The sequence below is a fragment of the Salvelinus sp. IW2-2015 genome, linkage group LG26 (assembly GCF_002910315.2).
Source record: "Salvelinus sp. IW2-2015 linkage group LG26, ASM291031v2, whole genome shotgun sequence".
Lineage (NCBI taxonomy): Eukaryota > Metazoa > Chordata > Actinopteri > Salmoniformes > Salmonidae > Salvelinus > Salvelinus sp. IW2-2015.
This window is the reverse complement of record NC_036866.1, coordinates 37982834-38010543: the sequence shown is the minus strand read 5'-3', so window position 1 is coordinate 38010543 and position 27710 is coordinate 37982834. Positions and strand designations below refer to the sequence as shown.

General features: G+C 46.0%; 3 protein-coding genes across 8 annotated transcripts in view; 1 reads left to right on the top strand and 2 right to left on the bottom strand.

Moving 5' to 3' along the window:
- Positions 1 to 170: 170 nt before the first annotated feature.
- LOC111952789 (acylglycerol kinase, mitochondrial) lies at positions 171 to 4229 on the bottom strand. The gene is made up of 14 exons (XM_023971697.2): positions 3959 to 4229; positions 3682 to 3721; positions 3496 to 3575; positions 3266 to 3341; positions 3035 to 3160; positions 2824 to 2918; positions 2598 to 2667; positions 2386 to 2465; positions 2180 to 2237; positions 1940 to 2087; positions 1561 to 1658; positions 1404 to 1474; positions 1206 to 1290; positions 171 to 1006 (listed from the first exon to the last, which is right to left on the bottom strand). The coding sequence occupies exons 1-14, from the start codon at positions 4066 to 4068 to the stop codon at positions 872 to 874; spliced, it is 1272 nt and encodes a 423-aa protein (XP_023827465.1). The 5' UTR covers positions 4069 to 4229; the 3' UTR covers positions 171 to 871.
- A 796-nt stretch (positions 4230 to 5025) lies between these two features.
- On the top strand, positions 5026 to 25049 carry nup205 (nucleoporin 205). The gene is made up of 37 exons (XM_023971292.1): positions 5026 to 5122; positions 6298 to 6440; positions 7473 to 7644; positions 7730 to 7874; positions 8011 to 8170; positions 8263 to 8491; positions 8623 to 8963; positions 9128 to 9244; positions 9471 to 9608; positions 9707 to 9857; positions 10043 to 10245; positions 10409 to 10591; positions 10752 to 10802; positions 10898 to 11107; positions 11315 to 11552; positions 11762 to 11951; positions 12197 to 12399; positions 13842 to 14006; positions 14254 to 14493; positions 14728 to 14877; positions 15024 to 15095; positions 15274 to 15431; positions 15529 to 15609; positions 16484 to 16675; positions 17032 to 17338; positions 19040 to 19188; positions 19301 to 19492; positions 19671 to 19792; positions 21545 to 21810; positions 21938 to 22008; positions 22165 to 22293; positions 22403 to 22526; positions 22949 to 23115; positions 23204 to 23333; positions 24047 to 24175; positions 24383 to 24438; positions 24740 to 25049. Exons 1-37 carry the CDS (start codon positions 5095 to 5097, stop codon positions 24890 to 24892), a joined length of 5955 nt encoding a protein of 1984 aa, XP_023827060.1. The 5' UTR covers positions 5026 to 5094; the 3' UTR covers positions 24893 to 25049.
- Positions 25050 to 25201: 152 nt separating this feature from the next.
- Positions 25202 to 27710, bottom strand: part of fgd4a (FYVE, RhoGEF and PH domain containing 4a) — a 109849-nt gene continuing 107340 nt past the window's right edge. For all 6 annotated transcript variants that reach the window (XM_023971295.2, XM_023971294.2, XM_023971297.2 and 3 more), the window contains one exon: positions 25202 to 27551. In XM_023971295.2, the coding sequence (XP_023827063.1) occupies positions 27291 to 27551 (261 nt within the window). In that variant the 3' untranslated portion in view covers positions 25202 to 27290. The remainder of the gene's footprint in view (positions 27552 to 27710) is intronic.

Here is a 27710-nt window from a genome sequence, read left to right as displayed (position 1 = left end):
TTCTCGGAATCTTGTTGGATTGTATTTGTGATAGTGTTGCCAATGGAGAGTGATTCTCATGCCAATGTATCTCATCTTATCATAGAGTACTGTACAATGCCGACAGTCTCTCTGCACATCTCTAGAGACTGTTCATTCCAATTGGTATTAAAAGGCAATAGAACACAGTGGACATCATAACTGAATTATTTAATAGCGTTACACATGATGAGAATATACAGTAGTAAACTAGTCAGTTACACCAATACTCCTGCAGGGCAGACTTATACAGGCTGAGTTCAGAAATAGCAACAAAATGTTTGGTCCTTGTTACTGCATCATAGTCATCGTCCATAATTATGACCATAACCATTCCAACTGAACATCTCAATTTCAGTAACAATGAAACCTCACTGTAGACGGTTCCACATTGGTCCGGCTCTGTTTTATTGCTGTTTAGTGCCAGTAAGGAGGCAAGTAGAGCAGACGTACTCCTAGGTTGAAGTATAAGTACAATACAGGGTCGTATTAGGGCATACTGTAGCAAAACATTTRACAACGGAAAACAAGCCTTTATTGGAAAAGTGAAGATAGACCCCCCGTTTCTGTCCGTTTGGTGCAAACTGAATACGACCCAGGGGTATATTCATTACATCGATTCTGTTGCAAAACACAGTCTGTTGCAAAACCAAACAGAAAATATTTTGCAACAAAAACGAGTTTCTATTAGACAAATTCAGGTAGATTCCACCATGTTTCATTCTGTTTGCTTCTGTTTGGTTCTTAAATGGTTTCTGTTGCAAGATGTAATGAATACACCCCAGGTGCTGGCCCTTTGATCCTCCTCCCTATTCCTCTGTCTGCTGCATGTGTTGTCATCACATTGCTTCCCTCACTGGACCTGTGTGAGGAGCTGCTCTCTGCGCTCTGCGCTGCAGAAGAAGTGCAGTTTCCGTGGCAACAGCGTCACCTCCACTGACATGGCCTCGTACTCCTCATTGTCAATGTTGTAGAAGCCAGCGCCTTCCTGTGGCAGGGGATACAACAGTAGGGAGAGGTCAGAGTTCATGGAGCAGAAGGACCGACCATATGTACGCACGCACACACAAACAATCAAGAACACATTTTACAAGAATACATTTAATTTGTTTAAGGGTTATAATGATCTAAACTACAAGACTGTAATGCATGTTGTCTATGACGTTTATAGGACTAAGACAGCTGACCTCGGGCAGATTGAGTTGACATGCACTGGCCTCCAGTTTCAGTGATTTTCTTGTGAATGCAGTTGCATCCTCCATTTTTRTCTCTCTGCAATGCAGAAAATGCAACAGCCTTGACACACATGCTACATGAATAACCATTTTATTTTAGTCGGGTATTACATTGATAATGTGACAAAGTATATCTCCACAACTGCTCACCCAACAGTGATGAACTCTCCCACACCGAAGGAGTCTGGCTCCACACACACCAGCAGGGAGTCGTCTGTACGCTGAGGGACAAACAAGGGAACACAGTTTTAACATCCTGAGTCTGTTGTAGTAGCTGTTATAGTATAGTTATTTTTTCTTTACTGACCGTCTGGACAGGGTTTTTGTTCTGGGTGTGGATCGACAGCTCTAAAGTAGACAACATCCTCTCATTCCATCTCTCTGGCTCCTCCACTTTTGGAGGCTCTGCACAAACATTTTGTACTTTTTGTATTGTATATAGTTTTTTTTGTGGTGTTGTTTTCATTCCAACCACACCTGAACACTTTTTTAAATGTTTTATTATGTGTTTTTATCTGCATTGTTGTCCATCACTTGTTTTCTTTTGTGCAAATAAATAATTAATAAACACAAAACCAATGCCATTCATGCTTTGTGAAACAGAAGATGCACAAGGGACATTTAAAATGAGGAAGTGTAGTCTTATTTCCAGACTGACAAACACATCAACACACAGACAATGTTACCTGGAATAGGTGGGTACCAGTAATTTTTCAGTCTGCGGGCGATTCGGTACATTAGGTGGGGGCGCTGGGGCTTCTGTTCGGGCAGGTCAGGGGGGCGAAGGGTGGGTGCCAGGTAGGACACAGAGGCCTCACGAACCTGGGGCCACTCCTGGGGAGGGGTGGGAAAAGACAGCATGACACAAATGCATGGAGGAACAATTGAGGTCCATGGACACGGAATGAAAACAGTCGTGCTCTCACCCGTAATGTACTAAACCAATGAGCTGCTTTTGTCTTCAAGGGGCCAAGGTACCAATATCTAAGAGAGAAAACAACAGTATAAGACATTTATTTTTAAAAGGAGAAACAACTTTTCTATTACTAAAATGTTTCCATGACTTTACATGGGACTTGGGGAAAATAAGAATATGGAAACTTGTTAATCACAAGCTATGAAGGGATCTTACTTTTTGATGGTGGCAGCCACATCTCTGAAGGCCCCCCAACGTAGACCAATCAGGGCAAACACTGGCTGGTCTTTCTCTCCCTTGATACATAAACCCAGAAACCCAATACAATGTTCTTCTCTTCCTCTCAATGCAGTTACGGTTATTAAACGGCGATTAAATGTAATAAAGATCTTAACCCCTCCCTAAACACCAGACCCTCCCGGTCTCACCTTGATCTGCAGCACATCCAGAGGTACCGTTTCTCCTTGCAAGATGGACAGTGTCGCCGATGTGATGTGTCTGAAAACAAGAGGGGATATGAATGACAAAAAGATTGCAAGATATTTTATATAAATCAAGGAGGAGATTATGCACAGTAAACATTCTCAGTGAGAGATAGCATGTGTTTTGTTTGCGTCTGAGTGAGAGTGTGACATGTTTCAGTGGGATACTTACTTCACCTGATTGTCACTGAGGATGTGCAGACTCTCACTCAGGGAATTGTGGGAACCCAGTGGGATGAATCCTATGGGGGTTTTACTGAATGACTCCTATATTAGAGAGAAACAAACCAGTACAGGGTAGTAAGAGACAGCTAAGCTGAGATGGTATTGAACAAAATAAAGGAGCTTGTTACAGGTTAATACAATGATAATACACAACTTACTTGATCAGCCCTCCGCAGCAGACCAGTGATAACCTCTTGTAGAGTGCCATCCCCTCCAGCCACAATCAGCATGTCTGTTTGCTCCATCAGCTCCATCAATTTCTTCGCCTGGCCCTCATAGTCTGTCTGCAAGAGAGAAGACACATATGGTATTACACTATGTAGAACTATAGACTATAAAGGCTAAGAAGTGTACAGAAACAACGATTGCACAGGGAAAGAAAATTATACCTTTACTAGTGTCACCTCCACACCAGCCAGGTGTAATATAGGGGCAGCATTCTTCTCAAATAAAGTGTTGGCTTTCCTATGACCAGAGGGAAGAGCAAGAGAACAGCAAGACATATTAGTCAAACACAAATTACAGTAGAAATGGAAAATGGCTGTGGTGCAATAAGCTGGACCTCTTGCTTATTCTCTTTGCTTGACTTTAGGGAACATGACTGTTATCTCTTACTTACCCACTACAAGCTGCTGGGTTTAGGATGACAGTGGCTTTCCTCAGCTGCTCCTGTGGTGAAATCTGCTGACGTCCATATTCCTGCAATTGAGAATGGATTTTGGGGCATTAGAGTGGAATACAGTAAATGCAGGTGTATAATCCTTGAAAGCAGAAAAACGTAGCTACAGAATAAGCAATGTCTCACCCTGGCCACCACACAAGCTTCTTTTCGCAGTAGATTATCACTGTAAACAAATCAATAACAAATTATTGACGAAGAAAACAACTGATTACAATACATCCTCATGTTATTCAATGTTGTTGTATTTCAATCATAAGAACCGTTCCGTGAAACCTTGATAGCTGATTATTTCTCAATAGCTACCAATTCGTGTGCATGTGCTCAATGATATTAATGCTAGTGATGATCTGTACTTTATCTAACAACCATACCATTAATTCTGAAAGAAAACGCTACACACCAGTGTTTACCATACAGCCAGTGTCCACCGTATGACAGGGCACACGCAGCGACTGTGGACTTCTTCCAATGATTCCGCAGAGTCCCAAACACCTTCACAACCCGAGCCATTATCTTATCGTCACTATCAAATTGTCATTTATAAAAGGCTTTTAATCATGTGTAAGCATCACGAACACTGTCCTAAAATACATCATACCACAGCGGTCATTTCTCCATCGCTGTCAAAACCATTTCGTGTGTTACACGTGGGTGCAGCTGTCTTAATAGTCGTATGAAACAAAAACTCTTAGTATAAGTTCCTCTTCATTTTGAGTTTCATTTTATGAAATTTGTTCTCCCGTCACATACATAAACAAACATAAACATAAACATAAACAAAAATAAGGAAATGTAGAAATTCTAATTGAGCATGGAACACAATTTATTAACTTCAGTGCTTAGTTTATTGAAGAAAAACTAAATTTCCCATACACCGCTGAGGTCTAAAGCAAAAAGAAGACCTCGCCTGAAAATAACTGTAAAAATATATTTTATGACTTTTCCCCTGCATTATTAAAATGTAAATAATCACATTATACACTGCATTGTATTTAACTCTGGCACTAAAGCCAAGGGGCCTCAGAGCCAAATCTACAGAATTCGAGTTTAACCAGAGATAATTCCGAGGAGATGGGAAACTACATATTAAACGTATTCCGCCCATTATGTACGTTGGCCATTTTGTCGTCAAAGGACCGCGCGGTACAAGGAGGACAAGGAGAGCACTCCTTCAAGGAGTGAATGGGAGTCAATTGGGAGCTGGCTTAAAAAATCAACATTAGCATACATTTCGTGAACAAGAAGTACAACATCACAAATATTTTCCAAGATGTGAGATAATTAACCGGTTCTCTGTAATATCGTACAGTTTGGAATAGTGACATTACGTACTTTCGAGGAAAATAGGAAGGTTTTTCGACTCATACCCTGACTTTGAGAAGGGATTGCGTGACGATTAGCTTAGCATCTTTGTGACGCAGCATGACAACGTGAACGCGATTTGTCAACAGTCTGCTGGGTGGGGCGTTATAGGTGCCCCCATTCCTGCGCAATTGGATTCATATCTCCTCCTTTCTCTAATATCTCTGTTTTAACATGGCGGCGCAGATGGCGGTAAATTCAGGTATGGGCTTTATTTTTCTGTTATTTCAAAAAATAGAGTGGTGAGAGGTTGTTTATGGTTATTTACCAACCAATCACAATACACGTTTGTAGACGAGGTATTTTAATTGTATAAAACACGGTCTGATTACATAACGGGGAATCTGTCAAGTTCAGACAGTCAGGACAGGAGCGCTAGTAATTAGCTGACGGCTATGCCATGTTCATCTCGCTATAACGTTAATAACATGCGTGGGTATGTTTCATTTAAAATTCGTTGAAACAACCAAATGCATTGATATGAAGCAAACGTCCTACCAGTTCAATACAGAGCTTATTAGCTAGTTGCCTATTGCTAGCTTCAAGAGGTCGCTCACCAGGAAACGAATGTAAAGGCATCACGTGTTAATTTATCACGTTAGTTAGCTAACGTACTGTAGTTAACTAGGTAAACAAAATGTAGAATGCCCACACCCGTTAGTTAGATAACTTGCTCATAGTCTCAACAATGTGCGACTAAACTCTTGTTCACACTGCAGGCCCTAATGCTCAAATCCGTTTTGGAATACTGTCTGTCCAAACAGCAAGGTTCCAAAACGGATTTTTGTGTTAAACAGAGGTCATTTGCTGACATGGCTACTCTAGTTGGCATAGTAACGACGGGTGTGTGCGCGTTGGTGTAGGCTGATTGGTGGTGCACGTTTTTTCTACCACTCAGAAGTTATGTAGCAAGCTAAGGTGACAACAATGCCTGCCATGGACGTTTTTCAGTTGTTTGGAATGTTCAAAATCATAATGCTAGAAAAAAATMTAAAGCCTCAAGGATAAGATCATCCAACTTTCAAAACGAGGCCCTTTTGGCTAGCCACATCTGTCAACTAGATAACTGTAACGATTAACAAGCTTGTTAGCTACCACATGTTCTTGTCAAACTGTCAACAGAGTAGCTAGCAAGCAACATCAACAAGATATGCCCCAAAAAGTTTAATGACCATTAATCAGATTTTGTATTTGACTTCAAACCACCTACTTCCATGTTCTTTTTGGTTGTTCAGACTGCAGGATAAAAAAACACATTGATTTGAATCACTTCAAACTGCCAATGTGAACAAAGCTTATGAAATGCTCTGAACGCGTTGTATAGGCTAGACACATAAGACACTGACTGATTTGACTTTACTTGTGTCCCCCTATTAGGAGCCAGTCTGTGGGGGCCGCTGAAGGAGCTATGGGACACAGTGGAGGGTGCAGTGTGGAGGAGGCAACCAGAGAGCGTCCACCTCCTAGACCTGCAACTCAAGAAACACAAGCCCAATTTCCTCTCACTCTACAAGAACCCGGTGAGATGCTGTCAGAAGCTAGGTTTCCATCCAATTGGCAAGATTTTCATGCAAATATTCAAAAATCTGCATAAAAAGAGGATGCACATTTCCCCAACAAAGATCTGTTTCCATCAAATCACTCTGCGTGTTCGGGAGAAAGCGGTTGTTTTCAGGGATACAGTATTTTCAACCTAACTTTCGTTTCCCCTGAAAAACGGATGTGGGGATTCCGCTCGGCGTCTTTTTATCTTGCTACGTTACGTTACCATCAAATTGACATGATGTGGATAAAAGGCTGTGCGTAATGACGTAGTGCACATAAAAATAACTTTGTGGTTAAATTCCCATGTACCGAATAAAATAAAAAGTTTAATTGGTTTCCATCGCATTTTCAACTCTACTGATGGTTTTGATAGAACGTATTTTGCATTATATAGCGTATTTGCCCACTGGTCTTGGCAAATGCGCTCTAGCCAACAGCTTGCAAATACAGTATGGGTATAGCCTACATGATGAGATTATTATGGACAAAAGAGCAAGATAATTTTTTATTTGTCAAAAGGCAGCCATGCGTCATTGATCATGTCACCAGAATAAGACCCTCGATATTTGTTGGAAAGGAGCATAAAGCGTATCACCGTGCACTTTCACCGCCCTGTGAGGTTTTTAAGAACTTATTTCATCTGTAGCCTAATAAACTGCATGCTTTCCCGAGTCGTAGTGGGAGGACCACACAACAGATCATCGCGTGATTAAGTTTACTTCTCTCATGATGGTTATTTATATCAATATTTTCTCATAATTGTTTCCACCGCCATTTTTTGCATAGTTAATTGTACTGAAACCAAGATCCCACCTTGTCTAGTGTATTTAATTTTGTTGACATTTGGAAAGTTTACCAACACCGACATTATCCGACATGTCCTTTACTCGCATAAAAGGTTGGATGGAAACCTGGTTAGGGACGCCAATGAGTTTTGCTGATCTGCAAGCCAAGCGGGGGTTGCTAAAGTTCATTTGCTTGATATTTTCTCTTTTTGTGTTCATTAGCCAAAGAGTGCAGAGCAGAGGGAGAAGGTGCGGAAAGCCAGCACAGAGGGCATTGCCATCCAGGGCCAGCAGGGGTCACGTCTCCTCCCCGAGCAGCTGCTTACAGAGGCCTTCATCTTGAGTGACCTCTTTGACATTGGAGAGCTGGCAGCCCTGGAGCTGCTGCTAGCAGGTAATATATACTGCAGTGAGCACCTTACCGATGGAGATTAACACTGGCCGGGTGTTTGTTTGTAAATATTACTTATTTTCTTCAGGTGAGAATCAGCAGCCCCACTTCCCAGGTCTGAGTCGAGGGCTGGTTGCAGTGCTGCTGTACTGGGATGGAAAGCTCTGCGTGGCCAACTCCCTACGCTCGCTCATCCAGTCCCGCCATGGCAAGACCTTCACCTTGGAATTAAGGTACGATCTATTTCCCTGTCTACTTCCTACTTCAATATTGTTCAGACCAGTATTTCTTTTTCTGCGCCTTGATGATTGAACAACAGATGACTGTTTTCCTCTGCTCTCTGACTTGGTTGTGTGTGTTCTGCCCCAGTGGGGAGCTGGTGGCCCTCACCACACGCTTCACAGATGAGCTGATGAGCCAGGGCCTGACGAGACGCCTACTGACGCTGGTGTCAGAAATCAATGTAACGCGGGAGTTTGAGCGCCTGCAGAAAGAGCGAGGCCTGGGCAACGAAAAACACAGGAAAGAGGTGAGGAAGCCCTTCTCAGAGGAATTGTATCATGTACAGAAGAGGTTTGTCTTTCTTCCCTCACACGTTTGCACATTGTCTTTCTCTGCCAGGTATCGGACCTCATCAAAGAGTGCCGACAGGCACTGGCAGATTGCCTGTTTGCATGGACCTGCCAATCACCTCTGGGTAAGGATGACACCCTGGCACTTATTGCCCACCTTGAGACGGTGACAGTGGAAGCTGATGGCTCATTGGACAGCGTGAATCTGGCTCTCGTCATGGCACTGCTGTACTGTCTGGACGTCAGCTTCCTGGAGCAAGGAACAGAAGACAGAGAAGGTTAGATTTGCCATGTATTCTGTTGCCGTGTTACCTGAACATGCTGCAACACAGCAATGTAGACCCTGAAATTGTGTAGACTACTTCTATGTAAATACTACACAAAAATTGTTTGTGTGTGTGTAAACCAGACCTCCTCCAGGCCCTGCCCCTGCTGACAGAGAAGCAGTACGTGTCTGCAGTACACAGTCGTCTGGTTGATGGGAGGCCCTGGAAGCTGCCCGGGCTGCAGGCTGTGTGTCGGCTGGCCTGGGCCCTGGCCCTGCATGCCCTCTCCCAGCTGCCCCAGGGCTCAGCCCTGGCAGAGTTTACAGAGTCAGATGAGGCACTGGCCGACCAGGCCCTGCTAGGAGGTGTCTTCCTCTTCATGACAGAGGGCATGCTGGGATGTGAGGGCTTCACTCATGATGAATTCTACACCCGCCGCCTCCATTCCCTCATCACCGACTTCCTGGCACTCATGCCCATGAAGGTTAGAAATGACATCATTTTTGCTTTGTGGCTGTGCATTGGTGTGTTTAAGTATGATAGGAATTTGAATATTGTGTAGTCCTCCTTTTTTCAGGGTGAAGATATTTATTTCCTTTTACGCAGAAGTGTGTATGTGCAAGTTTCAAGGTGTGTGACGTCTTGCAGGTGAAGCAGCTGCGTAACCGTGCTGACGAGGACGCCAGACTGGTCCACATGTCTCTGCAGATAGGCAGTGAGCCTCCGTCCTCCCTGAGGAAAGACCTGGACCACCTCATGATCCTGGTCAGCCTTCATGACCTCACCCTACACACTCACTGTCACTAGTGGATTTACATGGGGCTTTCTTATTGCTATATGCTGTGAAAGTGACTAGTCGTTTGCTAGCAATTTACATTGCAACATGACGCACTGGAGGGAAGGGGAAAAAAGAACAGCGAACATGACCGTTGCTTTCACAGAGTAGCATTCGCTAAGCATTTTTGTCTGACTTCTTTCTGTGTGTTTGTAGATCGGAGAGTTCTATAGCAAGGACCCGTTTGGGCTGGAGCTGGCTCTGGAGTTCTGGTGCCACCCTGAGTCCCTCCAGCACACCTCCCTCCAGGGCTCCTACCTGGGCATGGCAATGCAGAGGCCCCCACACAAACAGGTAAGATCACTTTCCACATCCCCCTTCCACCCTAGATTAAAAAGTAACATTTATTCTCCAATGGGACCTTTTATAACAGCTTGTGTTCTGTGCCACAGGTGGTGCTGTCTAAGTTTGTGCGTCAGATGGGGGACCTGCTGCCTCCCACCCTGTACATCCCTTACCTGCGCATGCTGAAGGGCCTGGCCAACGGCCCCCAGTGTGCCCACTACTGCTTCAGCCTGCTAAAGACCAACGGGGCCCCACACGGTAACTAAACACTCACCTGCAAGGCCCTGTAGGAATCTGTAAAGATGTTCTCACTAATGGTGTTCCCCAGGGCTTGGCACTAGGTCCTTTCTTGTTCACTAGCTAAAGATAAATGCAGCCTTCATTCACAGATTTTCTTTTAAGGATATCACCAGATAATACATTGGACTGTGATGTTTGTTTAGGGGATAACATGCAGGTGACCGGCAGCCCTGTGTCCTGGGAGCACTTCTTCCACTCCCTCATGCTGTACCACGAGAACCTGCGCCGAGACCTGCCTAATGCGGATGCCACACACTACCGCCTCCCGCCAATAAGGGGCATCACACAGAGGGAGCTGGACGGCCTTACCTCTTTCCTGCAGCTGCTCTGCACCATCATTACCTGGGTATGAAGTGGTTTGCTGAAGACTGGTCTGAACAGACAATAAACACACAAAGCATGTTAAAACAAACATGGGGGTCACACAGTCACAAGCAGGGATTGAAATTAAGCTATCTTAAGTCTTTCATTTGCCAAGGTGATATCTCATTTGACACTGTGTTTTTCAGAGTGAGAATGCCCGCCTGGCCTTGTGTGAGCACCCCCAGTGGACCCCTGCTGTGGTGATGCTGGGGCTGCTGCAGTGCAGTGTGCAGCCTGTCCTCAAGGGAGAGCTCCTGCTCTGCCTGGCTGCCTTCGGGAAGTCTCCGGAGATAGCTGCCTCCCTCTGGCAGTCACTGGAATACACTCAGGTAAGTCCGGTGTATAGTGAGGAGGAATGATAATCTGTAAAAACACATGTCTCGTGCATAAGTATTGATAGTGCATCTGAGGTGTTGGTCTGGTATTGTCTGACCTGCCAGGCTCGCTTACAAAGTGCCAAACACTCATGTTCTGCTCATTTCTATCCAGATTCTTCAGACAGTGCGGGCCCCTGGACAGAAACAAGCTGCTGGGATTGAGGTGAGATTTTTCCTGCATATTTTTGTGTGTGGCACTACGTACGTTGTTTGCTTGTACACATGTATCTGTTTGTAACCTTTCTCCTTGCCCCTCAGGTGGAGCTGAATGAGATTGAGTCGAGTTGTGAGGAGTATCCTCTGACCAGAGCCTTCTGTCAGCTCATCAGCACATTGGTCGAGAGCGCCCTGCCCGTCAACCTGGGGGCGGGGCTCCGTGCGCCAGGATTCCAGCCCTATCTGACCTTCCTGCGTGACGCTGTTTTCCTTCCCTTCCCCACCAGAGCCTATCGCCGTGCTGCTGAGAAGGTACGGGAATCTCTCCACAGTTGAGGTCCCTTGTTGGTGACATTAGATGGGAACTGCATAAGACCGGTTTCTTTTAGCTAGTGAAATTCATTACAACCCATGTCAGTACTTGCTCTCAGATGGCATAGAAGTGTGTTTTGCTACTAATACTTACTTCAGTTTTGTCTCACTCTCCACCCCCTCACCACCACATATGCCCTCTATCAGTGGGAGGTAGCTGATGCTGTTCTGGAGGTGTTCCACAAGCTGCTGCGGGACTACGAGCCCCAGCCCTCAGACTTTGTCCAGGAAACAGTGGAGCTCCAGGGGGAGCAGGTGTCGGCCCACAAGCCKCCCGGCCACAGCCTCATGTTCCACCTGCTCAACGACTCGCCCACCCTCACCCTCTGCCTCAGCCTGCTGGAGGAGGGCGTGCGTCAGCTAGACACCTACGCCCTCTTCCCTGGTCAGTACACACACACCTGTTCTAGCTGTTTTTACACTGTTGACTTCCCTGTTAGCATTGTACAAGGAGGGGAACATTTGGGTTTAAGTTGAGAACTGATCATATTTTCTTAGGTCACATTGTTGGGTAGCTCACATTTCCGGTATCTTGAGATTACATTTCTTTACATCCACTCATCACCATTGTTTCGGTGACTTTTCGACTTGCAGGTAAAAAGCAGCTGGAGTCCGCGGTGTTGCACTGCCTGTGTCTTCTGGACCTGGCCCTGCAGAAAGAGGTGGTGTTCATGGACCTGCTGAGGGAGAGCCAGGACTCCCTCATTGTCTCCCCCCTGGAGCAGCTCCTGCAGGGTGTCAGCGCTCAGAGCCGCCGTGCTGACCACATCGTCAACATCGCCAGGTACTAGAACACTTATCTCACCAGGGACTACACATGAGGAGACTTTGTGCTAAATCTGGGACATATGCAGAAATGTTGACTTTGAAGTTGAAGTACATTGTCCCTGTCAAATGAAAACAATACAGTAGAATTCCCCCTCTAGCCCAGAAAGGCCCATAGCACAATTTTGAATCTCCGGCCCAAAGCTTGAAGTCAGGCCATATGCCTTCACTTCTTATTCCCGGGTTTGTGTTTGTCCCTGGCAGGTACCTGTACCACAGCAGTTCCAACCCGGAGGCGGCCTTCCAGAGTGCTAAGATCCTGCAGAGGATCGCCCGCTACCCCAACATCCAGAACCGACTAGTGGGAGACTTCACACACGACCAGACTGTGAGTGACAAGCTGATGGCTGGCTTCGTGGAGTGTCTGGACAACGAGGGGGCTGAGGAGGGACTAGAGAAAGGAGACGGTGAGTCACACTCTCCTTCTATCGACAATGTTTATCTCTGAGTGTGAAAGATGTCCAACCTGCCCATCAAAGATCGACTGCCCCTAAAAAGCAACTTCTCGTTTTAAAACAGCCTTTGTTGCATCCATATGAGTCCAAAACATTCATTCTAGTGTCAAAATTGACTACAATGTGTAAATAGGATAATTTTGGTCAGTCAGTCTTGTCCAAAACTTAGATTTGTGAGATGATTATAGGAACAAATTGTATATCACGGATCGAAGGGTGCCGTAACAGTTTTCCTTGGGTTTATTTCAATCCTGCCCACAACTGGCAGCACCCAAGTAATCATCAATTCGGAGCGCAGCTGCACGTGACTCAATCGTAATCCCCATTGTCAATTTGGTTTGACATTCGATATCCCTATGGGGATAGTTAGGGACCATCAGTAAATTACACAATTTACATGGGACAATATTTTTAAAAGTCCATAGCTCCAAATTTCAATGACTTAACCTCAAACAAATGATAGAAATTCATATACAAATATTGAAAGCATTTTATGTGACAATCAAAAGATGTGCAGCATGGAAATATTGTCCCATTTACATTTTGTCATTTATTGACTGGCCCCAGTGCCAATTTTGCCACGGTTGAACAACAGCTAATTGGCGAAAGAAGTTGGCTAGCACTAGCTAGCATAGAGGACTTCAAAACTTGTAAATAGTCTAACCAGGTCACCTAGAAGGGTGAGTGAGTGTAAAGGCGTCCTTATGCTACCCATCCGAAACAGTTCGGAACAGTTTGTATTATGATAACATTTTGTGACGTTTTGGTCTTCGGTAAGAGTTTTTTCGGCTGTTCGTGGACATTTTTTATTTATTTTTTATCCTGAGGCAAGCTGAAGTTCGGTAGCCAAAGTCTGCACCCCCTTTTTCGGTGATTGGTCAACAGTAGGGATACTTCAATGAAGCGCTTGTCATTCAACAAGAGATTAATCGTCTTCATGCTCAATTTTACATCTAAGTGAATAAATTAGCGACTAAGGTCACCTCGGCAAAATTGCGTATTTATTGAGTTAGATTAATTCTGGCTTTTTTGAAGAAGCGTATACTGGCTACGGCGTCTCAAGATGGACAAACCGTACTACTGCCGAAGGTCTTTTGAGGGAGTATGTGAGCACACTTGTTCGGTTCACCTAGCCGAGTTTAGCTAGGCGCCAACCAAACCGAAGAATGTGTTAGGCTTAACTGTGTACTGTTTTGGCAGAGGGAATTTACAAACGCATGCCACGTGCGAACATGCACACGAGACCGACACATTAACAACCATCCCCAAGACAACTGTAATTTGGCTTCAGTCATGGCCGCTGCATTTAATGACCAAGCCCATTCAGTCACTTTGCTCAGCACATCCGTTCAGTCACTCCAATTCACCACCTCTCCTCTCTCTCTGCCCCCCAGACTCTGAGCCAGCGAAGAAGGAAGCGAGGATCCGCCACGAGACCCAGATCCACATCCTGAACCTGCTGATCACCTCCCTGGAACTGAAGACCCCCAACCTGGCTCTCTACCTGCTGGGCTACGAGGTCAAGAAGCCCATCTCCTCCACTAACCTGCAGGACGCAGGTCAGTCGCTGCTCTTTTCTTTACATCAGGGCTGTATTCATTAGGGCACACCGTAGAAAGAAAGTTTTGCAACGAAAAATTTAAAACTAGAGTTTGTTCAGGTAGTCCCTCACTGTTTCAGTTTATTTTCTTCTGTTTGGTACGACCCCAGCTTTCATGACTCCACCAACTTACCGTTGTAAAAAGTGCATGTTTATTAAGTTCTTAGCATCAACAGGCAAAGAAAAAAATCTTCTCTCTGTATCAGGTGTGCTGGGGTGCCCACGGAGCTGCCTGCATGCCATCCTTAGTCTGCTGCAGAGAGGCAGTGAGAGACGCTCGGGTCCCGTGCTCACCAGCCAGGCCCCACACCTGGCTGAGCTCTGTTACCAGGTGATCTACCAGCTGTGTGTGTGCTCGGACACCTCAGGCCCCACTATGCGCTACCTGAGGACCAGCCAGGACTTTCTGTTCACCCACCTGCAGCACCTGCCCTTCATCCTGCCAGGTGAGCTCCTCACTGGCATCTCAATACACTTCCTATCCTGGTCTCCTCTCCTTCATCTGCACTGAACCTGAAAAAACAGGATAGGTGGAAGTATTATGGCAGATGCCAACCAGGGTGTTTGTACACCTATAAAGACTCAGTCGTCCTTCTTAACTGAGCTGCCATAGAGGAAGGAGACTCCTCTGGGTGTCACACTCTTCTCTCTAACCTGTGTCCCTCCCTGTACCTTCCCAGGTGATGAGATCTCCGCCCTGTCCCAGATGTCCTGGCTCATGAAGACAGCGGCCATCGAACTCCGAGTGACATCACTCAATCGCCAGCGCTCACACACCCAGCGCCTCCTCAACCTGCTGCTGGATGACCAGCCTCGCACTCAGCACGCAGGTAACCACTACCACACACATACACACACACACACACACACTGTAGAACTTGCGTTCTTTGGGATGAGTTGTTGTTCATTGATGTAACTAGGATATGAGCAAAAGTGGAAAAGCAGAAGGTGTTAGTTGATCTGTTTCTTTAATCAGCGGATGGGGAGACCGGCATGGAGGAGAGCAGATCTGTCAGTGGATTCCTGCACTTTGACACCGTCTCCAAAGGTTAGTTCTAGTTCTTCACACCAACATATCTAACTGAACCATATACAATCTTGTCACTATAGGCCCTTTTGTATTGTAAGTTGCGGAAGTCAAGAACTGGTCTTGTTTAGCTAGTTGCGCCGTACCGTATCATTTTATGGCGTACTCATCCGCTGTCCATGTGTGACGACGTCATCAGTGCGTAGGAAGCTCCTCAGCGTGCTGGATGCCATTAACTTCAGCCAGGATGTGCCAGAGCTGCTGCAGCTGGACTTTTTTGAGCGCACTCAGATCGAGCAGGTCATCGCCAACTGCGAGCACGTCAACGAGCACGGACACACCGTCTGCAACGTCAAGGTGGGCCTGGCTTTCACTTTGCATATGTAACACAACCTTGTTTTCAATGCATTTTTGTTACTATGTCATTTTTCTAATGATGTCGTATTCTCCACAGTTACTCCATCGAGTCTTGGTAGCGGAGGTCAACGCCCTTCAGGGGATGGCAGCCATTGGACAGAGGCCACTGTTGATGGAGGTGAGTGCTGGCAGTATGYTTTAGAGCAGGGGTTTTTGAACTGAAGTCCGTGCTACTGCAGGGGGTCTGTGTTTTTTTCTTTCTGAAAACAAATAATTTGAATATCACAAGCTGCAACAGAATATCATCGTGGATACTATTTTTGTCTCTGCGTCTAGTATGAAGGAAGTCTGAGGTAGTTTCACGATGCAATGCTAACTGGCGTTACGCAATCAATCAAATAGATTTATAAAGCCCATTTCTCATCAACAGATGTCACAAAGTGCTTATACAGAAACCCAGCCTAAAACCCCAAAGAGCAAGCAATGCCGATATAGAAGCACAGTGGCTGGGGAGGTGGGAAGGAGGATGGGGGGGCTAACATTAAAGAGAGAGAAACAAAACGGTAGTCTATTGATTTTGATATGTTTGAGCAGAGGAACACAAGATTAGCCATGGCAAAATGCATAGGCTTTCAGGAAATTAGCTTTAAAAATGCTACATTTTCTCTCGGTTCAATGGAAAAATGTATAGCATTGGTTTAACAGCAACATTTTCTCTATGTCGTTAAGATGCCTTCCTAGCTAATATACGATGTTAGTTTACGCTTCTAATAATTGGTGGGGTGGTCAAAATAATGAAACAAATCTATTCATTTGAAAGATTGACTACTACTAAAACGTGATATTACATTTTTGCTAACATATGGTGGCAGTCACTGGACAAGAAAAGTTTAAAACCCCTTATTCAGAGTATAGTAGTATGGTCTTTTCCTTGCAAAACGATGCTCAGGAGTTTGTTCAGGAGCGTGACGCGTTACAGAACAATCAGAAAGAAACGTTCTGACTGTTTCATCTAACTGAATAAACCCTTGACGTGTGCGCGCACTCCCCAGGAGGTGAACTCCATCCTGCAGCAGGTGGTGGAGAGGAATCGTGTGCGTCGGAGCCTGAGTGCCAAGCGCCATGCGCTGCAGTCATGGAGAGGTCTGGTGGAGACCCTGCTCACTGCCTGCCCTGCAGACCTCATCCCTGCAGACGACAGACAGATCATAATCAGAGACCTGCTGCTGGATCTGCATGACAAGGTATGTGTGTGTGGATGTGTTTAACTATACTTGTGGGGACCAGAAGTCCCTTTGTGGGGACCCAAAGACCTAACCTTAACACTAGCTCCTAACAGTAAACCTAATTCTAACCCTAAACCCTCTAGAAACAGCATTTGACCTTGTGGGAACTAACAAAATGTCCCCAGTTGGTCAAAATTTTGTTAGTTCCCACAAGGTCAAATGCTGTTTATGTAGGTTTATGGTTAGGGAAGATACGATTTTGAATGGGACTGTATTGTGTCCCCACAAGGTTAGTTAAACAAGACTGTGTGTGGGAGAGATTGTGTGTGTATGGCAACTCTGTAAAGTGGTCTAAGTTCTCCTTCCTCTACCAGGTGTTGTCAGAAGACTCCGCAGGAGAGCTGATGCCCATAGTAGCCGGGGCTGTGTTCACCCTCACCGCCCACCTCAGCCAATCGGTGCTGTCGGAGCAGCAGCAGGGGGCGGGGCTGGAGGGAGGCTCGTCGTCGGGCTTCGCCTCCATCGCTAACTCTGCTCTGCACCTGATCCTGAGGAAGCTGCTTGACTTCATCCTCTGTACGGGTGGTGGATTCCAGCGTCTGCGTGCACACCTGTACGGCTCTCTGCTCTACTATCTGCAGATCGCCCAGAAACCTGAGGAGCCAGATACACTGCAGCAAGGTACTGTTGAGCTACAGTATTGCTGGGCAGACACAAAAAACTTGGAGAATTATCAACTTTAGGACGCTATGTAGTAGTGTGTATTTGCTCTGGTCATTGTTTGCAAACCTTAGTTTAGTTAATTAATTTGACCATTTTAAAAACAAGCACACACAACTGTAAAAAGACTTGCATGTAGATGAGTAAAATCATTGACTATCAAACACGGTAAAGTCTAAGAATTTACATTGTGGTTGTCTTGTGGCAGGTAGCCTAGTGGTTAGAGCGTTACCGAAAGGTCGCTGGTTCAAATCCCTGACCCAACAAGGTGAAAAACCTGTCTGCCCTTAAGCAAGGCACTTAACCCTAATTGCTCCTGTAAGTCTCGCTTGATTAGAGCGTCTGCTAAATGACTAAAATGTGACAAGATGGCTCGGCAACACGGTTGTACACCGTATGGCATCGAAGAGATGTATAGCAAAATCAAATAATAAATACCTCTTATTGCAGTTATATCGGAGGGGACATATGATCATACAGTATGTCAGGCAGTTTCTAAAGTAGCAAGCCAGTCTCCTTTTCACCTCATTTAACACTGGATTTACTTAACAAAAGGCACATCTCAATAGGTGGTCCAGGTAAATCATGACATAGCACAAGTGGGCCTTCCCTCTTTTTTGTTTTCTATTGTTCCTCAAGCACCTGGGGAGGCCAATGACATCACAAATTCCTTATTTTTAAAGCTGCCTAGAGAGGACGTGGTTTTTATTGGCAGAGGCAGCTCATTCCACACAGAGGCTCCTGTATACAAGAAAGTACCTTTCCCAGCATTACTCCTGACCCTGTATAAACACACATTAGCAACACCTGATCTGGTGTTGTGGTTGTGTGCATCTCTAACATGGGGAAAGTAATCAGTCAGATATCTGGGCGCAGAACCATAAATAATCCTGTAAACCAGACCCAGTGTAATCTGGGGACACCCTAGCCTCAACAGGCAGCCTGTTGAGTTCCTGAAAGCAGCACCTGCCTATGTGAGTACGTGGACTCGCCTTCAATACTACCCTGATCAGCTTATTCTGGGCTATCTGGAGCTTCCCCTTCAGAAGCTTAGATAAACCCCCAACACATACAACTACTAGCGTAGTCAAAATGACATTGAATGAGGGCAGTGGCTAGCATTCTCATGGAGTCCTTATCAAGCAGCTTTCTAGCCAAAAACTTGGTGTGAGCATTAACCTACACGAGCACTTTAGTGGCCATGTTCACCCCCCCCCATCAAGGATGCATCCCAGGTAGCAAACAGAGGTTTTGMCAGTCAGCACCTCTCCCCCTAACACTTCTGATTTCAGAGGACCTACACAATTTAGGTCTGGACCCAAAGAGAATTGCCTAATTTCTTCCCCTACGTGCAGAGAAGATCTGCAAGCCATGTACTAATGTCAGTAAGCTCCAAAAGTGTAGCGTCATCCGCATAAAGGAAAAGACGTCAAGAACAAGCATCTTTCATGTAGTTTATGTACAGTAAAAACAGTAGTTGCCCCATCACGCTCCCCTGTGGAACGCCACATCTTAATGGTTTTGCCTGACACAGTGAACCATTTACCTCCGACACTTACAAAAGCAAGAAGATTGCCCTGTGTGGTCAATGCAGGAAGAGATTTCAGACTCCAAACAAACTAAAGATGCTTATCTTTGTCGTCTTTCCCTCCCTCTTTCCAGCGGGGAAGTCTATGTGGGAGCGTCTGACTGCTCCTGAGGATGGTTTCTCCAAGCTGCAGAGGGAGAACCTGGCCATCATCGAGAGCTACGGCACAGCCCTCATGGAGGTGGTGTGCAGGGACGCCTGCGACGGCCATGAGATCGGCAGGGTATGAAATCAGAGACACACAAACATTAACAATCAATCCAATATGCAATACTGTATCTTGAACTCCAGCCTGCCTGTCTGACTTCCTCTCCCTCTGTTTCTCTCTTTGTCAGATGCTTGCCCTGGCCGTGCTGGACCGGATCCTGTCCATAGACCGTCAGAGCCAGTGGCTGCTGTACGTGTGTAACAGTGGTTACCTGCGTGTGTTGGTAGAGAGCCTGAGGCAAGACGATACAGCCCTGCAGACCCTGCTCAGCCCCCAGCCCCCGCTGCTCAAACCTCTCTACATCTACGAGAGCAAGATGGTGAGAAAGGGAAGGGAGTGCACAAACACTAACCTTAAAGGTTTCAGCACTCACTGCTCTAAAACTTTTCCATCTACGTGTGAGATATAAAGGGTTTATATTCGTACACGCCCCCACCCTCAAAAGGGAGTGTACACGCACACTAAATATAACCCACTGTTCTTTGTTTGTCTGTTAGGCCCTGTTGACGCGAGTGGCTAAGACAGGCCAGGGGGCCGTGGAGCTGCTGCGCTGTGGTCTGGTGGCTCAGCTGGTGGAGTGTCAGGTGTTTGACATGGTGCCTGACAGTGACTCTCACAGGTAAGGAGGGGATGAAGAGGTAGAGTGAGATGGATGGAGAGAGTGAGTTACAGATTGTTCTTTGTGGTCATTCCCAAAGTAATTATTTTCCTTAGCCATCACATATAGTGCATTCCGAAAGTATTCAGACCCCTTTACTTTTTTCCAGGTTTTGTTACGTTACAGCGTAACTCTAAAAATGTATAATTGTTTTTTTCCCCTCATCAATTTACACACAATACCCCATAATGACAAAGCAAAAACAGGATTTTAGAAATTGTTGCAAATTTATATAAAAAAAAAAAAAGCTATCACATTTACATAAGTATTCAGACCCTTTACTCAGTACTTTGTTGAAGCACCGTTGGCAGCGATTTAAAGCCTAGATTCTTCTTTGGTATGATGCTGCAATCTTGGCACACCTGTATTTGGGGAGTTTCTCCCATTCTTCTCTGCAGATCCTCTCAAGCTCTGTCAGGTTGGATGGGGAGTGTCGCTGCACAGCTATTTTCCTGTCTCTCCAGAGATCTTCGATAGGGTTCAAGTCCGGGCTCTGGCTGGGCCACTCAAGGACATCGAGACTTGTCCTGAATCCACTCCTGCGTGGTCTTGGCTGTGTGCTTAGGGTCGTTGTCTTGTTGGAAGGTGAACCTTTGCCCCCCGTCTGAGGTCCTGAGCGCTCTGGAGCAGGTTTTCATCACAGATCGCTCTGTACTTTGCTCTGTTCATCTTTGTCTCGATCCTGACTAGTCTCCTAGTCCCTGCTGCTGATAAACATCCCTACAGCATGATGCTGCCACCACCATGCTTCCCCGTAGGGATGGTGTCAGGTTTCCTCCAGACGCGACGCTTGGCATTCAGGTCAAAGAGTTCAGTCTTGGTTTCATCAGACCAGAGAATTTAGTTTCTCATTGCCTGAGTCATTTAGGTGCCTTTTGGCAAACTCCAAGTGGGCTGTCATGTGCCTTATACTGAGGAGTGGCTTCCCCCTGGCCACTCCACCATAAAGGCCTGATTGGTGGAGTGCTGCAGAGATGGTTGTCCTTCTGGAAGGTTCTCCCATCTCCACAGAGGAGCTCTGTCAGTGACCATCGGGTTCTTGGTCACCTCCCTGACCAAGGCCCTTCTTCCCCGATTGCTCAGTTTGGCCGGGCGGCCAGCTCTAGGAAGCGTCTTGGTGGTTTCAAACTTCCATTTAAGAACTGTGTTCTTGGGGACCTTCAATGCTGAAGACATTTTTTGCTACCGTTCCCCAGATCTGTGCCTCGACACAATCCTGTCTTGGAGCTCTATGGACAATTCCTTCGACCTCATGGCTTGGTTTTTGCTCTGACATGCACTGTCAACTGTGGGACCTTATATAGACAGGTGTATGCATTTTCAAAATCATGTCCAATCAATTTAATTTACCACAGATGGACTCCAATCAAGTTGTAGAAACATCTCAAGGATGATCAATGGAAACAGGATGCACCTGAGCTCAACTTTGAATCTCATAGCAAATACTTATGTAAATAAGATATTTCAGTTTTTTAATTTTTAATATGTTTGCAAACATTTCTAAAAAAACTGTTTTTGCTTTGTCATTATTGGCTATTGTGTGTAGATTTAGTTTTTATTTGTTATTTTTATCAAGTCTAATGTAACAAAGTGGAAAAAGGGAAGAGATCTGAATACATTCCAAATGCTCTGTATGTATCCTTATTGATTTAACTGAATCATGTGGTAGAAATCCGAGTTGTAATATTTGACCCGTTCCCTGTGTGTCTCTAGGGTGTTTGGTCAGAGGGACCCTTCAGGGTTCATCCCCAGCCCTCTGGACCGCTACAGACAGATCCTGCTGCCTGCTCTCAGGTTGTTCCAGGTCATCCTCACGTCCACCACCACACACCACCAGCAGGGGGCAGCACAGGTCCTCCAGTGGCTGATCGTCCATGCCGACACCATCCAAGGGCTGCTGCGCTGTCAGGAGCTCAGTATGGGAGCGCTGCAGGAACTCTCTCTGCTCACAGGCATCATCAGCAAGACTGCCCTGCCAGGTACACACACAGCCACACCAGGGACAGTCACAACACCTAGCTGGGGCACACCTGGGTTCGGGACTAATGTGATATTATGGTGCCGGTTTTGCCAATGTCAGTTTTGTGATTGGGTGTGTGTGTGTAGGAGCTCTTGAGGGACAGGACGTGAACAGTGCAGCTCTGCCGGAGTTCCAGGGTCACATTAGCAGATTTCAGGTAGATACTGGCACGATACTAACACCCTGCTTTCACTCTCCTGTGTCTCTTTTCAAGACCTTCAGTCACAGCGTCAGTAGCTGGACATTAAGTCCTGATGGGTTACTCAATCCTATCCGGTATTTTGTGATGTGTAACAACATGCCTCTCCCCTAGCGTCAGTGTCTGTCTCTGCTGGGCCGTCTGGCCGGGAGCGAGAGGGAGCGACTCCTGAAGCAGGCAGAGATTGCAGCCCCCGGGGACCCTGCCGAGCGGCGGGAGGAGATGGAGGTGGCCATGCAACAGGTACGATAGAGGAATGGTAAAAAGAAAAGCAATGTAGCCCGTTTCTGTTTGTGCCGTCTTTCCAACTCCTATTGTAACAATGCCAGTGTTTTTGCCGTGTTGTCCCCAGGTGTGTGCTAACATCATGGAGTACTGCCAGACCCTGCTGCTGCAGAGCTCAGCCCAGGCCCAGTTCAGCATCTGTCTCTTCAGCCCCTCGGTCAACGAACCAGCCAGCCGAGACGGCCGCACAGGTTAGACTCTCTTCCGCTACGTGTCATAATAATTTGGTGGCTGGTTATATTTGTCCTATTTCATTGGAAATTAGTTTTTTTGCTTATCCCAACTCCCCCCTGAGACACCTACAGCCGGAGTATGTGTGTGGGATAGAAATCCTAACCTGCTTCACACCTATCTATTCCTGGAGAGCTACACTCCTGTAGGTTTTCGTTCCAACCCTAGTTGTAACTAACCTGATTCAGTTTATTAACCAGCCAATTATACAAATCAGGCGCACTAGATTAGGGTTGGAGTGAAAACCTACAGGATGGTAGCGCTCCAGGAACAGGGTTGGAGAGCCTTGACTTATACATTGCGCGCGCACACACACACACCTATGTTCCTCTCAATCTCCCCTGTCTGTGAATGACTAAAATCCTCTCCTGCCCTGCCTCAGACCTGGCCCTGCCATCAGCCCTGTACTCTCGTGTGCCCAGCCTGGGTCTGGTTCTCTTCCTGCTGAAGAACAGCGCTGCGGACTTCTTCCGCTTCCACCAGAGCCATAGACAAGCCCTGGGCAAGCTGCAGAGCCTGGAGCAGCTGCCCCCAGAAGAGCTCAAGGAGGTGAAACACAGACACACACACACTCGACCTCTTGATAAGGTGATGTATAAAGTGCCTCAGCCCTAACCCGTCTCTGTCCTGTGTGTAGCTGTGTGCGGCCCTGGTGTCTGGTACTGGAGGAGTGGAGAAGATCTCCTCTGTCCAGAGGAGCCTTTTGGCCAAGAGACGCCTGGTCCAGCTCATCAACAACAGAGCAAAACTGCTGGCCCTCTGCTCCTGTATCCTACTATATTAAATTGAACCAGACCAGATTAAACCAGATTAAATTACATTTAGCTACCCCCAGACCAGACTGCTGTGCAGGAGTTAGGTAAAGGGACTGAGCTAAAGGTTTATGGTTAATCTGAGGGTGGTTTTTGATTTAGGGACCGGGGTGTCAAACAAGCCCATTCAATCTGGCCGTCAAAATGTACAAAAGAAATTGTCTATCCATCGCTTTTGGAATGTGATGCTCTCAGACTGTCTAGCTTGTGAAGAGACTAGAAATGTATGTCCATTATCACTTCTACAGTTTCCATTTGGTTTTAGGCATTACAATTTAGATCATTTTCCCACAAAAAGATCTAAATTAATGAATATTTGGTGAAAAACCAAATGGAAACTGTAGAAGTGATAATGGACTTACATTTTTAGTCTCTTCACAAGCTAGACAGTCAGAGAGCATCACATTCCAAAAGCGATGGATAGACAAATTTTTTTGTACATTTTGACGGCGAGGAAATATAATGCATTTTAAGTGTGGCCCTCCTGACCTCTGAAGACCGGATGTGACCCGTGGTAGAAAAATGTTTGACACCCGTTAAAGGATAATGTTGAGTATGATTGCTGGAATTCCCTGAGCTGTAGCTGCTTCATGTAAATGGAACATTTCTTTGAAAATGCTGTCATAAGTGGTGAGCATGAGAAATGCCTTGACCTGACCACACCTCAGACGTGATTGAGACCTGCCTGTTTGTGATGTGGCGCCACCTGGAGTACTACCTGTTGTACTGCACCCCCACTGACCCCAAAGACTCCCTAATGCCTGGCGCCAGCGCCTACAGATCACGCCTGACTGACGGTGAAGCTCTACACTGGCTCAATTAACTCTCTGGGGTGGATTGAGATCGGTCCCCTAGGGATAGCAGACATTTTTAGATTAGTTTTTTTGAGCTCCCAAAATCAGGAACTTTCTTTCATCTATATCATGACAAATGATGGGTAGCCTTTTTCCTGGTTGTGTTGATCACATCCCTTCTTACTGGTGTGCTTCTCCTGTGTTCCCCAGACTCGTTTGGACGTGCCCTGGGCCTGTCCCGAGTCAGTCAGCAAGACCTGGAACAGGTGAGTTACTTTATCTGGACTATGCTAACAGTTGAGGAGAAATGTTTGTAAATCATCTATATGTATGCCCCTTGACCGCAACGTTTCCTCCAACTGTAAGTGTCATAAAGGATGGAGAGTGACAGGGCACCGAGTACCTAGAACAATGGGTGGTTGAGTGCACCGATTTAGGAAAAAAATATGTACAGGTGACGATGCATGTATAGGAATTAGTGGGTGTGTTTTCAGCTTCAGAGTGGCAGACACTTTTGCGAGTTAGTTCCCAGTAAGACTGACGCCTCTCCTCTGTCGTTGTCTCCAGCTGCAGAGTGACATGGGGGCAGGCTTCGGAGAGGCTCTGCAGAGGAAGCTGCTGGAGGTGGAGGGGCTATACAGCCAGGTCCGCTCCCGATACACCTTCATCCAGGCCCTGGTACGCAGGATTCGAGGCCTGCTCCGCCAGCCCAAGACCTGAGACACTCAACGGCCCATACATACATACAACAGACCTTTACACAAACACACTCGAAATGTTAAAAAATGAAAGATTTTCTGGGCTTGATCATCGCTTTTGGTGTTATTGATATTTTTTTTTTTCTATTGTGAAATTAAAATACTTTTCTAAAATGTAATGATTTACCAATTAATTATTGGTTTGTTTKCTCTTTTATAACAGGACTCATGATCAGAGAAAGTAGGAAAGAGAACCAAAACTGTTAAGGTCAACAAGTCATAGTGAAAGTAGGATCATATTCACAAAGCAACCAGTGACGCACTTCCATAATACTTTAATCTTGCTTTATTTTCTTACAAGGTACACTTTATATAAGATGGTAAAGTGCGTAGATTCTCAAACCTTGGGGAGGGGGGATCGGGAGAGTGAACAAACAATCTGGTTTTACATTCAGATCTTAAGACGGGATTGTTGTGCTCTTCTGCGAGAATGGATATTGGAGAGGTGCATTGTACAGGGGATAGGAACATGTATGAACACAGGTTATAGGCACATTWGCCTATTCCATTCAACACAATTTATTCTGCAGTCATAGGATAGATTAGTCACACTCAACTACGGTATTAATTGAGGGACAATACTTTTTAGTGAATCTGTTAGTTGACATGGCTTGGCTGAATGGGACAGAACACATGGCAATTTGAGGGTTAACTTTTTTTGTGCTACTTTCCTTAAAATCACCATGCGCATATTCTATGAATTACTTTTTAAATACGTATATTTAAAAAAAGTACATTTCTTTCCCCACCTTCTGATTGTGCTGCTTTGTGGGGTGATGTCCCCATGTAAGACAAGATCTGGGTCCTTAGTCTACAGTCATCCCTGTTGGTCAGCTACAAAGAACCCCACTGTATGTGTATTATACATGTCTACAACAGGGCTGTGGGGCTAGGTCATTAAAGCTGTACAACCATTCATCCTCAATGCTGCCCTATGGCAGCGTGTCTGTCCTCATACTATAGGCCTACAGGATTAGAGTAGAAAGGCTCTAATGACTGACATGCAGTAGTAAAATGTGACACTTTTCTACACATTACTCTGACCAGGATGTGGTTGGTTTAGAGGTCACTGACTTGGGAGAAGGTTCTGGATTCCAAGGTGAGGAAGGTTGATCCAGCTTGGGACAAGTGCAGCAGAGTAACCATAATGCATTGCCTGGCTGGAAAGGCTATCCCTCAGCATGTTTGGATTGAAGCCAGTTCGTGCTGGATGGGTGAGTACTTCTGCATCCTTTCCATTAGTTTATGGGGTTACAGCAATTGAAAAGTGTGGAGTGATCCTCTCGATTGCTATTCTGACTAATAGGTCTTTCTGGGACCTTGACCCAGGTACTAGAGGAACTCTGTTACATGGCTCCTGGCTACTGTGATGTGAAACTACCTGATTGGAGAAGTGAGGACTAAACTTTCCCAGTGATACTATCCTAGGACAGGACCCTTTAGTTTGAACCACTGTTCAGATGTCAGAAGTACGTTAGGTTTTTTGATCAAAAACACTGCTCAAACTTTGATGTACACATTTTACAGGGTCAACATCTCTGTTATCAAAACCTATTGAGAGCATTGGTTCTTTGTACATAAAAATGAAAATGTTCCTGTCATGGAAAATGGAGTAACACTATATACAGGTGCACAGGGCTAATTCATAGACAGTGTAGTTCTAACCAGTCCCTCTTGATTCACATCGGCAGACCCACGTCTATGAAGCTGGAGGTGGTCTGTTGAGCCTGCAGGCATCCCTAGTGAGGGCTGAGCAGGGATGGTAGAGAAAGCGAGACACCCCACTACCTAATTTTATCTGATCGGGGCTGGGCCACTCTGGTCTACTTATTGCCCCCGCTTCGTGGAGGTGGTGACACAGGGCGAGACATATCACTGACTCATTTATTCTGGTCATGGTTGGGCGAGCGGGAGGGGACAATAAGTAGACAAGAGCCAGCTGTTCCCTCTGACGTGAGCATGCCAGACAGGAACCTTTAAACGGCTTGAGTAAACTATCTTATTTACTATTTTGGGTTAAGGACCTTGGGGTACTCAGGGTGCAAGATACCCCAGGCAGGTTGCCCTGAACAGGGGGAAGTAGAGACCGTTCTGAGGTCCATTCCCCCCTGCTCCGCTCTAGTGATGATTGGACTGGATTGTGTTCTTCCCATTCCAGCACAGCTCTGGTAGTGGAGCCAAGCCGAGTCCTCGCTTAAGATTTGTAGAATCCACTCTGGGGAGGAGAGGCAGCTTATCCAGCACTGAGTTTGCACATTGGTCTTGTGTGTGTCCATGAAGGTAGCATGGGAGTGTGTGTGTTTGCATARATGCACATACGTCTCTGGTGGCCCTCAGCTGTTAAATGCCACACCACACAGTTAGGTGCTGTCTGAGCTTGTCTCTTGGGCGTCCGTGGCGTTGGCAGTGGCATCGTTGGGCATCTGGGACTCTGGCACCTCCCCAGTCACAGCCACCCGGATCACCTTGAGCCAGCGCTGTTTCAGCTCTTCGCTCTCGGCCACGAAGCTGTGGACAGACTTGGACTGGGACAGACGGAAGCTGGCTGGAGGGTCGGCAGGCCGGGGGCTGTCCTCCACAGAGTAGCCCAGCAGAGGGATAGAGGACTGGGCCTTCACATCCTGAGAGAGGGGAGGAGATGGAAAAGGTAGAGATCATTTATATCATAACTAGGGCCAGGAGTTTTCCCTGGTCAGATCAAAGAGTGAGGGGGGAAAAACTCCTGGAACCATTCATAACACCCCATGCTTCACAGTGGTAGAGCATGTTGCTGTGATTGA